The sequence below is a fragment of the Procambarus clarkii genome, chromosome 28 (assembly GCF_040958095.1).
Source record: "Procambarus clarkii isolate CNS0578487 chromosome 28, FALCON_Pclarkii_2.0, whole genome shotgun sequence".
Classification (NCBI taxonomy): domain Eukaryota; kingdom Metazoa; phylum Arthropoda; class Malacostraca; order Decapoda; family Cambaridae; genus Procambarus; species Procambarus clarkii.
This window is the reverse complement of record NC_091177.1, coordinates 10,225,097-10,240,859: the sequence shown is the minus strand read 5'-3', so window position 1 is coordinate 10,240,859 and position 15,763 is coordinate 10,225,097. Positions and strand designations below refer to the sequence as shown.

The 15,763-nt window shown below is 40.9% G+C and overlaps 1 protein-coding gene across 1 annotated transcript in view; it reads left to right on the top strand.

Annotated features, from left to right (window-relative positions):
- The window catches only part of LOC123754977 (carboxypeptidase N subunit 2), an 81,237-nt gene extending 69,227 nt beyond the window's left edge, over positions 1-12,010 (top strand). Inside the window, exon 2 of the mRNA XM_045737335.2 lies at positions 8,039-12,010. Coding sequence (XP_045593291.2) covers positions 8,039-10,153 — 2,115 coding nt within the window. The 3' untranslated portion in view covers positions 10,154-12,010. The remainder of the gene's footprint in view (positions 1-8,038) is intronic.
- The last annotated feature ends 3,753 nt before the right edge of the window (positions 12,011-15,763 follow it).

The window sequence follows — 15,763 nt, the reverse complement described above, 5'->3', positions numbered from 1 at the left end:
TGTGTAAGTGTGTATGTGCATGAGTAAGTGTGTGTGTGTTTGTGCGTGTGGGAAGAGATGGTCTAACCTTAGAGTAAACTCATTATGAATAAAGGTACACCAGAATGCCTGTGAACTCTGGGGCCAAGCCGTCTTTGTGTTGTCCCAGCCTGCAGCTGCCCACCCTTGTCCCCTCTCAACCCCCCCTCCCCACCCCATTCTACCTTGCCCTACCCTGACCAATACAACTTCCCCCTCCAACACCCTCCATTCGCTCTTTATCCCAGCCTGTTCCATAATCCCTGCCCTACCCCGGCTCTCCCCCTCCTCCCCCTCCTCCCCTCCCCACCTGTCTGTTTGCCCCACCCTTCTCCAATATTCTCCCATCACCCTCACCCTTCCTACCCACACCATACCCACATCCCCATCCCTTACCTCACACTCCCTCCCAACCCACATCCCCCCTGGCAACGACACGCTCTTGACTCCCCTTAACCCGTCCCTCCTTTCATCATCCCCTCCATCCCTCTCTCCCTCCATGGCTCATTCTTCCGTATTATGTATCACGTTGATAAGCTTCCGTCACTCATGGCCTGCCCACTCTCTCTCTCTCTCTCTCTCTCTCTCTCTCTCTCTCTCTCTCTCTCTCTCCCTCTCTCCCTCTCTCCCTCTCTCTCTCTCTCTCTCTCTCTCTCTCTCTCTCTCTCTCTCTCTCTCTCCCTCTCTCCCTCTCTCCCTCTCTCTCTCTCTCTCTCTCTCTCTCTCTCTCTCTCTCTCTCTCTCTCTCTCTCTCTCTCTCTCTCTCTCTCTCTCTCTCTCTCTCTCTCTCTCTCTCTCTCTCTCTCTCTCTCTCTCTCTCTCTCTCTCTCTGTCTCGTGGTTCTGTAGGATTAGCTTTCAGATTTTGTATTGAACCTTACAAGCTAAGCTGTCATCCGGTCTGATAATTATAAAGCCTTTGCCAAAACATTGATTTGTTATGAGATGATTATTAAGCTGTATTCTTTATTTTTGTCTAATTCAATGCTCATGTTTAAGTTGAGGTGTAAGCTGGGGCCATCTGTTAGAGCTTTCAGTTGTCCAGTTCTCGACCATCTCTTTGTGAAGAGGAAATATTCTTAATACGAGTCGAACTGAGATTGAATGGTGACGTTGGAATGAGATCTTTCTCCCTTTATTCTTACTCCTCTTTCTCCTTTCGTTCTTACTCCTCTTCGAACACATTCTTTCCATGGAGGGTGGATTGCAGTTTCGAGAAGCCTTTCTTTTGGCGAAAGAATGAGATGAATGAGGGATATTCTCAATAGTCACACAGCTCTGTCCCTTCCGCTTTGACCCTTCATGTTGGGTTGTCGACCCCGCAGAAATATTATTAATATATTAATCGCTAAATCTCTCCCTTTCAAAACAAGACGAGGTATTCGATGTAAAACTAAATTGCCAACAGTACTAAACTTGGAAAAGTTTCTGAACATGTGCAGTTAAATTTTATTTATCAGATAAGCCTTAAAATACTGAAATACGTCGATTCAAAACGTATGTTGTAATATAGTACAAATGATCACTATCTTGAGAGTAAAATGTTTAAGTAAACATAACTTCCGTCCATTCCATCAATCAAACTCCACAACGATGAACCAAGGGGTAATAATGTGTCTTCAATTACTAGTGTGGTCTGGCGGACTCCAGAGGTTGTGTAACGTATAAATTATAGTGGTCCATGAGTAAGGCGTGCGTCTGGGAGTCACCCAGGACGTTGGTTCGATTCCCGCGTCCTGCTTCGAAGACTTAATGACAGTGTTACTGGCGTGGTGGTTAGTAGTAATAGTAGTACTAGTGGTAGTAGAATTAGTAGTAGTAGTTAGTTTTATGTTCAATATTTATTTGATATACTGCATGGTGTTTCGTGACTGGTCAGTTTTACTTAGTAACGTAATGAGAAGGATTAGTTTGATATTAGTGTTACCAGTGGAACTTTAATTGGAAATAAACGTTTTGAGCGATGTGAAACACGAATAAAGGTTGGGGCCAGATTCACGAAAGCTCTTACGCTACCATTTACGAACGTGCACATCTTTCCTCAATCTTTGACGGCTTTGGTTACACTTATTAAACAGTTTACATGCATGAAAACTTCCCATTCAACTGTTGTTATTGTTATAAACAGCCTTCTGGTGCTTCGGAGCTCATTAACTGTTAAATAATTGGAAACAAAGCCGCCAAAGATTGAGAAAAGATGTACAGGTTCGTAAGTGCTTGCGTAACTGCTTTCGTGAATCTGGCCCCTGGTTCACATTGTTGGGAACAGAAAGCTAATTATGTTTATCCAGTTGTGTCGAGCCAAGGGAAAGGTAGTTCGCGCGATCGCACAACCAGTTACTGTCTAGACCGGGTGATTGTATGCGTCATCCATTGTAGTTTAGTCTGATAATCTTTTTTGCTCATGTAGCCCTTGTTTTGAATGTTCGCAATGTTCACTCAATAAAGAACTTAGAGACGCAAATTGGACCCAGAGATATCAGAAAACTTCATACAACATTGTGAAAGTCTTGATTGAACTGCTCAAACTTTCACTGCTTAACTTGTTTAATCAAAGCATGATAAAAAGAGTGACTAAAATCATTTCATTAATAAATTATTAATTACTAATTAAATTAGTAATTATTAGTAATTAAATTACTAATGTTCGAAATGCGGCACTAAATGGCTGACGCTCCAAACAGTTCTCTTGGTATGATACAAAATACAAAATAAAGGGTACTAAGTGTACCAAGCCTCCCATCGAACCTAACCAGCCAACGCATAGAAAACGAGGATATTTGTGAGCTACTTACTTTTCACAGTACCCTGGGGCCAGATTCACGAAGCAGTTACGCAAGCACTTACGAACCTGTACATCTTTTCTCAATCTTTGCCGGCATTGTTTACAATTATTAAACAATTAATGAACTCCGAAGCACCAGGAGGCTGTTTATAACAATAACAACAGTTGATTGGGAAGTTTTCATGCTTTTAAACTGTTTAATAAATGTAACCAAAGCCGTCAAAGATTGAGGAAAGATGTACACGTTCGTAAGTACTTGCGTAACTGCTTCGTGAATCTGGTCCCTTATTTTTTTACGTTGGAGACCATATGGTACGAACTGAAGCACATTAGTTGAGAGGACGGCTTACCGTCTCTACCCTGGATATGCACATCTTAGCGAGTACATGCCATTCACAAACATCAGCGACAGCGACATTTCAAGGGCAGCAGCGACAGCAACAGAACCAGTCATTCCCTATTCAAGAAGCTTGGTTTGCTGATCTCTCTCTCAGCAATTTTTTGTATCTCCTGGAGGTGGGGAGAGTGAACCAAGTCGAATGAAAAGGCTGGTCTGAGCCTCTTTAAGCCTCTTACTGCATGTATACTTCTTTAGATATGTTTGGCAATCGTCAAGATGGACGTTTAGCGCTTGTTTCTCTCGAGGATTACTCTATTTATAGAGATATAGTGAAAATATATCCTTTGTGTGAAGAAAGCTAGCAGCAAAGATCTCACTTACATTTTCACCTCAACCCATTTATTCGTTTTCTCTCTCTCTCTCTCTCTCTCTCTCTCTCTCTCTCTCTCTCTCTCTCTCTCTCTCTCTCTCTCTCTCTCTCTCTCTGGTGGAATTTGTAGGGCAGTGGATTGTCATACTTCATAACTCAACAAAGAAGTTTACATTTATCCTTAAGTCATTGTTATCTGTTCATTTCAGAGATTTTATTTAACATTTCTCACAAATTTAACGCCAGTCCCCCGCGATCATTTATTGATCACAACAGAGTGCATTGCTCATCATTTGGATCTCTATATATATACTTATAAAACTTGAAAGGAATGTTCATCTACGAAAGGTATCTTATCTCTCGTAAACAAGCATCTTTAATTACAGAAAAAAACTTTTCTACTTTCCTCACACGTTCATAATTGACCTAAAACGACATTTGAGACTCATGACCAAATGCAGACTCATTTCTTGAGGTAAAAATGAATCATGAAAATGGTAAAAGTAAAATAAGGAATACAATGTGAATAATTGTCACATTGTAATACAATACAAAAATATATGAAGAAGTAAACGACATAGAAAGGGAAAAAACAGACAAAAATGGTTAATGATGAAGTAGAAGGCATAGAAAAACAAACAATGGTAGAAGATGGTAATGATGACTAAATTATGATGATAATTAAGCATCACAACAAATCATTGTAAAGAGTAAAACGCAAGACATGACCACCCAAGTTCCAGGAACCGGTTGGACCTTCTTTACTCGCTACGTCAACGGGAGTCGAGGGAGCTCAGATGGGGTATAAGCCAAGAGGAAAAGATGGAAGAGGGTAGAAATTGTGAAAGGATTGGGGGACATTGGGTATGGTAAGGACAGAAGACAGGGGACAGAAGACAGAACAGGGGACAGAAGGACGAGGACAGAAGATTTGGAAAGAAATTGCAGTTAGAGAAAATAACAAAAATGGAGAATACAAAGGTCACGCAACGTTGAAAAGTATAGAAAAGGGAAGCTGGGAAGGCCCAAAGGGGGTACAGAATGGGGGCAAGGGTGTGAAATATGGTTTGGAAGGGGAAGTGTGAAGGGGTTGAATTGGCCACACGAAGGGAAGGATAAGCAGAAGAGCAGTGGTCGGACTCTGCAGGTGAGGGCTGCCTCCCCATAAACATTGCGGGGCGCGCTGGAGCCTACAAAGCGCTCAGCGGATCCCGTATAGGAATCCGATATGGCATAACTCGCGGTTATTGTGGGAAGTTATGTTGCTCTCGGGAACCAGTTACCTCCCCTGGCCGTCTGGTGGTCATCTTCCCCTCTGATTGTGTAGACAGGTCATGGGTGATTGTGTCAAGGGACGATATCTTTCCATCTGTTTGTGTTGGCAGGTCATGGGTGATTGTGTCAAGGGACGATATCTTTCCATCTGTTTGTGTCGACAGGTCATGGGTGATTGTGTCAAGGGACGATATCTTTCCATCTGTTTGTGTCGACAGGTCATGGGTGATTGTGTCAAGGGACGATATCTTTCCATCTGTTTGTGTTGACAGGTCATGGGGGGATTGTGTCAAGGGACGATATCTTTCCATCTGTTTGTGTTGACAGATCATGGGGGATTGTGTCAAGCGACGACATCTTTCCATCTGTTTGTGTTGGCAGATCATGGGGGATTGTGTCAAGGGACGACATCTTTCCATCTGTTTGTGTTGACAGGTCATGGGGGATTGTGTCAAGGGACGACATCTTTCCATCTGTTTGTGTTGGCAGGTCATGGGTGATTGTGTCAAGGGACGACATCTTTCCATCTGTTTGTGTTGACAGGTCATGGGGGATTGTGTCAAGGGACGACATCTTTCCATCTGTTTGTGTTGACAGGTCATGGGTGATTGTGTCAAGGGACGATATCTTTCCATCTGTTTGTGTTGACAGGTCATGGGGGATTGTGTCAAGAGTTGTCATCCTCCTGTCTGATTGTGTTGACAGATCATGGGTGATTGTTTCATAGCACTCATCCGCCGTTGTGATTGTACGACACATCTGCCTCTACTTCTAACAACGACAGGTTATTGTGTCTAGTGCTGCTACTGCTAATAGAATTGTTTCTTGCTGGATGTGGTTGTTGAAATCCTAGTCGCGCCGTTCCTTATCTCTCATCTGGTGTCCTGGCTAACTACCTGATCAACTGAACTGTTGATGTTGGTCATAGGAACAAAGTCCAGCTGATCAGGTATATTGTTATTGAACGTGTATTTTGATGACGCCTATTAAATGTTGAGCCTCATGTGTACTCACTTTAACCTGTACCAGCTGTCATTCGTACTCACTTTAACCTGTACCAGCTGTCATTCGTACTCACTTTAATCGGCAATCATGCATACTCCCCGGACCACTAAACAACCAGTTATGCGTATGCCAAGTTCTAATGTTTAGTGCGCTGCCTGCACCAGTTATAACATGCACTTTGCGTTAATACAACATACCCCAACGTGTCAGAAAATACGCGCCGTCAATGCACAGCTTATCATCCTTTTTTAGCTCACAATTCACTACCTCGGGAGCAGTAAATACTCTGAGAGCAATAACCAAGGCAGTTCTCTATCTCTCACACCCACCAAAAAGTATAGAAACACACAGTAAATAGAATTTGTATCCACTCTGGTAAATGCCAACCAAGCCACTGTTGCTCTGTGCATATACCGTGAATTTAATAGTCAAAATTGAGAATGAGCTAAACCATGCAGATACATTGTATTTCACCGACGGATAACTAATGTTCCCATTCAAATTATCTGTGCGATATATCACGACTGGAATTTGTATGCAGTGAGTCATTTTAGCTACCAACACTGTTTCACCGTCACAGTAATGGACATGACAGTATATTGACGCAATCATTTCTAATATTTTTGGGGGTTTAATGCTAAAATGTGACAATTTGAAATTTTAGTGACTAGTTGTTTCCACAATTTATTACCCGAATGTATTCATATATAACAAAATTATGTTACATGGAGTACATATGCCTCTCTCTTCGCTTATATTTTGTAACACCTGAGAAAAGCACGTTCAGGCTGACTAACAACACCTGCTAAGGGAAGCAGATTAGCCAGTCATCAATACCTTCCAGAATTACGAATCAACCCTACCATTAACACCATCATTTCCGACCTGTTTGTCACAATCACCAGCAATTATATATATAGGCAGTGAGTCATTTTATCTACCAACACTGTTTCACCGTCATAGTATATATGTATACTGTAATATATATATATATATATATATATATATATATATATATATATATATATATATATATATATATATATATATATATACACATATATATATATATATATATATATATATATATATATATATATATATATATATATATATATATATATGTACATATATATATATATATATATTTTTTTTTTTTTTATTTATATATTTACATATTTATATTTATATATTTATTTTTATTTATATATTTATATATTTATATTTATATATATATATATATTTATATATATATATATATAAATTTGTGAGGGTACCACCTCTGGTGCCAATGTGGGGACCCATAGCCTCGGAGAAGAAAATAAAAAGTATTCAAAGGAGACCTTGTGGTCTCTCACTGAACACTAATATTATCTTCTACCACCCCCATTCTTTTGTATGTACACATATATATTTGCTTTATTTGAACCTTGTTACAAAAAAGGAGTTACATATAGGTTACAAAGATGGCTATCATAGGTTGTCGAGTTCCTCCAGCTCCTCAGATGGCGGGCAGGAATATATATATATATATATATATATATATATATATATATATATATATATATATATATATACATATATATATATACATATATATATATATATATACATATATATATATATATATATATATATATATATATATATATATATATATATATATATATATATACATATATATATATACATATATATATATATATATATATATATATATATATATATATATATATATATATATATATATATACGAGCATGTCATAGTAGCTATTTCCGTTATTCAACTGTAGCCTACATGTTTATCCCCCTTCCAAAGGCATTGTAATCCATTTACAATGCTAACCAGCATATTTTTATTTTCTTCTGTCCTCCATGGACAGGGGTGAGAGATCTGTTTAATTACATACAGTGAGCACTAGTCACGTAATCCAAGGCAGCCTCTCCCTCCTGCTAGCAACAACAGCTCACGCACTGCAGCAACAGCAGCTCCAGCATGCCAATGCGTTCTGTTTATTATTATCTTTACAAGTACTTTATTTAATAATCTTCTGGAAACTAATGCATCTCTATTAGACCCCCCACTGCTACTTTCATTCCTCCTATCTGCTCTATAAAGTCTTTCTAATTTATATTCTGCTTTTTGTTCTATAGAGTCCAGCCTGGTGCTCTGTAGAATCAGGGAAGTTTGATGATTATTCTGAAACTTCATGTATGACATCTAACGATCTTCTGTTTCTTTGCAGATGACGGTCGTGCTATTGCTTCTGCTATGGGCGTCTGTGGGCGTTACGTGGGCATGCCCTCGAGAATGCCGCTGTTCGCTAGATGAGCGTGGGCGGCGAGGCATCCGGTGCGAGGCTGGCGGAATGAGGGACCCTCTTCCGGTCACAAACATGGGCGCCGAAACAGAGTTGCTGTTGATCTCGGCGCCGCCCGGTAATCCCAACAGCTTCACCCTTGGACCCATCTTCAAGAACCTGCGTCGCCTGGAGGAGGTGCACATTACACATTCAGGAATCCCGGCTCTGGGCGCCCACTCCTTCTGGGGTCTACACCGCCTACACGTCCTCAACCTCACCTACAACCACATCTCCGCCCTCATGGACACGAACTTTCGTGGCGCCGATGCGCTGCGCCATTTAGATCTGAGTCATAATCGTATTCAGTCAGTACCGTCGGCAGTCTTCCGTTACGTGCGGCACCTCCGTACTCTCACCATAGCCAACAACATAGTCCCGGAGCTGGTGCCGAGAATCTTCTTTGGTCTGGCAAGATTGGAACGACTTGATCTAAGCCATAATCCCCTCGGCGACCTGCAACCGGAGCGGTTCACGGATGTGCCAGAGTTGCGGCAGCTGTCTTGTGCTGGGTGCCATCTCAGCTCCATCAGCAACTCCTTACTGCAGACTTTACCACAATTACGTGACCTCGACCTTCGAAATAACCGCCTAACGCAAGTGCCTCTTGGAATTGCCTCCAATGCTTTACCCCATTTGGTCACTCTTAGACTTGACGGAAACCATCTTTCGTTTGTGGAAAGAGGAGCCATTGCTGGCTCGCCCTTGACATCTTTGCACCTAGCGCACAACCGCATCAGTCGACTGGAGATTAATGCCTTTGCTAATAGTTCTATTAAGCACCTTGACCTGTCATACAACCGACTATCTCACCTGGAGTCCAGTGCTCTCGACGACACCCTTCACCAGCTGCATGACATCCAACTTTCAGGCAACTCACTCCACGTAGACCAACTTCTCACCGTGCTGCCAAAGGCCCGCCAGCTTCGCCGGTTAGGACTCGGCGACATGGGGCTGACGAGACTACCCCCGGAGCTACTACGACACTCACGCCATCTACATCACCTGAACGTGTCGGCCAACTACCTTACAACTTTTTCTACAGATGTCCTATACAATGCACCTCACTTACGTTCTCTAGACCTCTCCCTCAACAGCTTCCGGGGGCTGGATGATGCCTTCTTCGAGTCGGTGACCAGTGCCACTGAGCTCCGAACGCTTCGTTTGGAGGGAAACCCATGGCAGTGTGACCAGTGCCACGCGGGTCCATTGCTTCGGTGGCTCCAGGATGCGCCTGACCAGGAGTCTGGATGCGACGAGCCACGTGTGTGGACCTGCATCAAGTGTATAGGACCTCGAGGCGTGTCAGGCCTGGTGCTGGCCCTTCTGCCTCCTGGCGACCTCCCTGCCTGTCCTTTCACAACGCCTGCAGCAGTCCCTGCTTGGCCCACCTGGGTGGAACCTTCGCTCGATGTCATGACTGATGAGCCCGAACTGCCTCGAGGCCAACTGACGCGCCAGGAGGACATTGATATTGGATGGTCGGTGAAAAAAATGATGAAAGAAGAAATCTATTTGGTGATCGTAGCAGGATGTGTTCTCGTTCTCTTGCTTCTGGCACTCATAGTAGTAGGTATCGTGCTGTATAATCGGCACTCTGCCTTCTACTATACATATGAAGGTGACCCAGCTAAGAAGCAGAAACTAATGAGGTTCAGAGAAAGCAAGAACAACAACGGCACCCCGAAGACGCCTGCAAAGAGCCAGCTCGATGCTACCATCGCCACCATCGATGAGATGACAGACATTGCCGGATCCCAAGAAGTTCTAGAGAACGACCAGATCGACCAAAACCACGCCCCAAACCAAACCCCAGAGATTGTGAGGAACCATATCGAAGCACCTGTTCAAAACCACACTCCCAATCACACGTCGGCTGTCAACTTCAGCCATGAGCTGAACCACACTCCAGTCTCCAACAACACTCACACGCCTGTAATCAACAATAGCCAGCAACAAAATATCCCAATGGAGACTCGACCTAGCAATCCAACCCTTTAGTGAGACGTTCCGGTGTAGTATATTAGGCGTTTATGGGTGGAAAATTAACTGAAGAGATATACTTCAGAAAACAAAGAGACTTTCCAGAGTAAGTGTATTTCCCGAATGGTCTCATAGCAAAATCTTCCTTGAGCTGGCAGGGGTTGTGAAGACTGCGAGAACGATTGTGGTGTTTCGTAGTCGGGCTTTCTAGAGCCGCGGGGGGACTTGCTCGTGCCGCCAGTGTTTCAATGTTTCAAATTCTTGTCGGTGTTCTTGATGGAAGTTATGTTCCATTCAGGCTGGTGATTATTATCTGCTGTCAAACTGATCTCCATGGACTCTCCGGCTTGATAAAAAAAGATGTTTTATCAAATCGAAATTGTCGTGAAATATGTAAAAATAAATAATTATGAACATATATAAATAAATATATATATATACCTCTTTCCTTGTGCTTGTGATGAGTTCTTCAAGATTGCGTGTGTGTATGTGCGTGTGTGTTTATATGTGCGTGTTCTCCTCTCTCTGGGACCACCACCATTATGACCGACAAATGGTTACCTTGAGCCAAGAATATAGAACCCGAGATTGTCTTCCAAAAACTGAGTTCATAACTTCATTAGGCTGGCAGCAGCAGCTTGACCCCAATTTACTCTTGAGACTTTTTATAAGTGACCTGAACCATGAGTTTTTAGTTCCTTGATAGATAATGATATTAAACAGAAAAAAAATGCCTTTCATATGTAAGTCTGTGCCGTTCCTACTCTATAATGTTGGCGATTGTGAAGTGGGTGTTTTTGTATGTTGCAGCAGAAGTGGTTTCGTATTTTTTCACGTTCTCGTAGAGTTAACATGCTGCTGTTGATTCGGGGCCCATGTGTTTATCACTCGGATTTCAACCCATCCTCAAAAAAAAAAATCGCCAAATGCTTGTTAATCCAGTAGCCGTTATCACAATTGATGATTGTAAAACACTTTACACATGATTCACAACTAATTACATTCCAGCTTTTCCTGAACTTTACTTCCTATGTTCGAAGAACGCTTCTCTAAATGCTTCACACGCACCGTAAACTCAAACAATTGTTAACAAAACCAAAACACCAATTCTAACCTACCCCAAGGCCTACATTAAACTATAAAATATAATAATATTAACTTACATTTGATGACATACTATTTTTGATTATACAGTATGGAAACGTTGACGAATGCGTCTTAAGAGGCGGTCATGGCAGGACAAGCACAAGCTGAGGATGGGTTGTGTCGTTTGCTTCATCTCCAGTGCTTCGAAGATGAGCCTTTAAGCTCTCCTCGGAGTCTGGGGCACTCAAGCATCGAGCGGATTTAGTTTTCTTTCTTAACAAGACAGGGACTTTTGTATCTGTGAAGAGAATGATATAGCCTGCAGTTAATGACATATTTGTTGTACTAGTCAATCACTTTGTTTTTTATAAAATATATTAATAAATAAATATATATATCTATATATACAACATAAATGTAAGAGCTATAAGTGATTTGGGTGCGTTCGGGACTTTCAGCTCGAACACAGTTTCCTTCAAATCGACTTGAGAATGGTCCAGGACGGACCGAAACGTCGTCGTCCCTTCAACTTCTAGTGTGTGGTCTGGTCAACACAGTTTCCTTCTGGCCCGTCAACAACAAACATAACTCTTGAGGTTGATGCTAATTATTTACTCTATAAAGCATATGTTCTCCTTTCAAAAAATGTTCTGTGTCATCTTACGTTTTTCTTATTCCAGTCCTTATTTTTTCTGTATATACGGTATGTATGTGTGCATAGGTTATTTTTATGCTTATTTTAAATGTACAAATTTTATACTACTCATGAATAATAATACATCAGATATATGTTGTTTTTTATTTATTCCCGTCTGCCCCCACCCAAAAAAAAAAATAGTAAAGGGGTTCCAGTCGTGAATCAGTGGCAACAGTAGTCAAATAAATATATGTATTCCAGTGAGATCCTTTTATAAATTATTATATGTATATTACCAATTTAATGACTATAAGGCAAATATTTTCAATATCCAAACTCATTACTTTTATCAGATGCTTATCTGAGTCTACAGGGAGCGAGATCTAGCTCTCGAGCCCCGGTCTTGAGCTTCCCCCCCCCCCCCCTCCTCCCAACACACACACACACGCGTGCACAACTATTAGGAATTATTCTTAATTAAAAAAATATTTGTAATTTCAGTGGTAAAATTTTGTATTTCTTGGAACTAGTGTGTGTGGGTGGGGTGTACCATGCGCTGCTCTTATGAGAAACACTGCATCCTAGCCACTCACTATCTTCATCACAGTAACCATCTTAACACGCATCGTCACACCTTTCCCCTTCTTCGTCTCTTTACTAACTCTTCAAAAAACTTCATAATCCTTTATTACTATCCCTCTTCTTTTACAAGCTATCCTCCCCTTCACCACCTTCCCTATTCTTCACTACTCTCTCATCTTATTACCATCTTTCTTATCCTTCACCAACGTCCCTACTCCTCACCATCCCCTCTATCCTTCAGCATCTTCTGCACCCTTCATGATTTCCCCTCTCCACATTTCGCCTCCTTCACCACCTTCCTTACCTTTACCACGTACCTTACCCTTCATCATCTTCCATACCCATCACAACTATCCATACCATTTACCACCTTCCCTTTTATTCACCAACTTCCCTACCCTTTATCTTCTCTACTATGCGCTTTCCCTTCACCCCTGGAGTCTTAGTGAGGAGGGAGTCCTTATTTAGTGAGACTGGAAATTAGTATGACTGACAATTTCATTGAGGGTGCAAGGGGGCTTGATCCAGACCAACCTATGACCATCCCAGACAAAGAACAGTCACCTTGCAAAGTTTGGTGAGGCTAGCTCCTTGCGTCTGGCCCCAACCTCGAACAAACAGAAAAATAAACAGGCCTTCTCTTTTATAGACATGGAATATTAATGATGTTACAGAGCCGAGCTCATTCGTGCCTTATGGCCCGTAATTTGTTTAAATTAATGATATTTTCAAATATTTCCTTATAATTTAAGCAATTTCATTCAAAATTAGTTAACTAAATAGATACCGCATAAATAGTGGTGACAACAGCAGCAGCAACAAAAGTATAAAATAAACACAAGTCCAACAGCAGCATTAGTATCAACAAGAGCAACAAAAACCTCAACAGCATCAACAACTGCAGTAGCAGCATGAGCAGCAGCAGCAACACACACATGCACACATTAAATACATATTATATATATATTTAATATATAATATGTGACCAGTGTGACTATATATATATATATATATATATATATATATATATATATATATATATATATATATATATATATATATATATATATATATAAAGAAGTATACACAGAGTAGATAAGAACAGTTTACAAGGAATGAGAGCAGGATGAGAGGCCATAAATTAGAACAATATATACAAGAGTAGTGAGTAAATAAATTTGCGAATTGGGTTGTTGACACTAATGCCACACACATAGATTTATCATACATGTATATAATAGAAATCTAGATGGTCGGTCACCACTGATTAGATGACTTGACAGCCGAAAAGTTCGGGGGTCCAAGAGCAAGCGCTAGGCCCTGCAGGCACAACTAGGTAAGTGCACACACATTCACTCCATCTCACTCACTCACTCAGCAGCGAGCAGCAGTGGCAGACGAAGTGATCCAGGCTCAGTAATTTTATTTCCAACCAAAGGCAATAACATGCAGATGAAGACTGCTTCCACAAAGACGTAGATCTTCACCAGGCGAGAAGAAAATGATGAAAATATCTTTAAGCTTAGGAAGAGATGGTGAATCGGAAAGTTCTTCAGGGCTGAAGATGAGATTAAAGAAAGTGTCCCAAATACTGATAAGTGAAAGTGCCTATATGGATATAGGGAAGTGACTTGTTGACGTACCTCTATGGATGAGGGCGGGATTAGAGGAAAGTGCTCTGATAAAGGGAAAATGAGATGGAGAAATGTGTGCACAAAACTGAGGAGGAGAATGTGTCTTGAGAGAAATCAAGCTTGAGAGGATGATCGAGGGAAGGAAATTAAACCTAGCTGGTGATGCGTTGGCGATTTATGCATTCTCTGGTGGGATGAGATGAGGGAGAACCAGGAGATAGATGGTGAGGGAAAGACTTGAAGTAAATGGAGCGGGAGAGACTAGGAAATAGATGGAGAGACTGCGAGAGAGAGATGGAAAAGAGACTGAGAAAGAGATCGAGATGCAGAGACTGGGAAAGAGATGTAAAGAAAAAAATTAGGCAATAAATATGGAATGGAGATCATAAGAAAGATTGTTCTGTAGAAGCTTGGATATATAACAATTGGGAAAAACTGTTGAATAAACAGAAGGACCAAAAGGCAGATGGAAACATGACAATAAAAATACTTATTATAATTAAAGAGAAAATCATTAGGAGCCATGAGAAGGATTCGAACCCCCCCTAACTTAGTACTCTCAAGCAAACGCCCTAGACCACTACACCACGACATGGTCTAGGGCGTTTGCTTGGGAGTACCAAGTCAGCGGGTTCAAATCCTCCATTTGGCTCCGACGGATTTTCTCAATGATACCCGACCTTAACGTGATCTAATTGTGCACTATAATTAATCAAAATATTAATATTGATTGGAATAATTTAGTTAATTAGGCCAAATCAAGTAAGTAATTATCAAAAGACGGCACAGGCCAGGGGAAGCATATATCATTTAATCAGCTCGTGTCTAAACAGCTGTCATGTATTAGAACAAAAGTATACTGTTTAAAACAAGATGTTCTCACATTTTGTTAAATCTTTATAAAGTCATTTAACTAATGCATCATAAAAAATTCATCTTAAACTAATGATGCATTAGTTAAAGATGCATTACTACTCCACCAGAGTACATACACCCACAATTTACTTTTATTCTGATCACTATTCTGAATTGAAGTACTCTAACTGCTGAAAACTATGGTGGATGGCAGTTTTCATGGCTGCAGCAAGTGATAGGCTTTACACTCCACATTTTGGACCGAATTTCAATTTCCGATATTCTAAAGTATACAACAATGTGTATAAACCACAGATACCTTTCTCTGTGCTTGATTATACAGATAATATTTCTTAAATTTGCATTTTATATAGGTAATTCGCTTATTCATTTATTATAATGTCAAAATGATTCAGCATTCTCAATTCCTTTCACGACCCTCAGCCTGCCATCCAATAAAGAAGCTCTGTTCAATAAGGTTCGCGGTTTTATGATAAAACACACACAAGACTCCCATCTTGGAGAGATAGTTTTGAGAGAACAAAGGTTATAATGCCTTGAGGGCGTTGATGATATTCTCATGGACAAAGAGGAGTTAGGAAAGCCTGGCGTAATTATTTTGAGACGCTGGGATACCTTATCTTGATTATTTAAGTGAAAGAATGTATACTAGAGAACGAAGCGTACACAGGGGCATAAATTATACGGAGTTTAGTGTCAGCGGATGACTATAAATGTGACTGCTGGGAAGAGCTTATGGAGGGATTATTAAATGGGGGACTGAGAGATATTGACTATATCAGAGAGGAAGATTGTGTTGTGGGTATTCAGGGA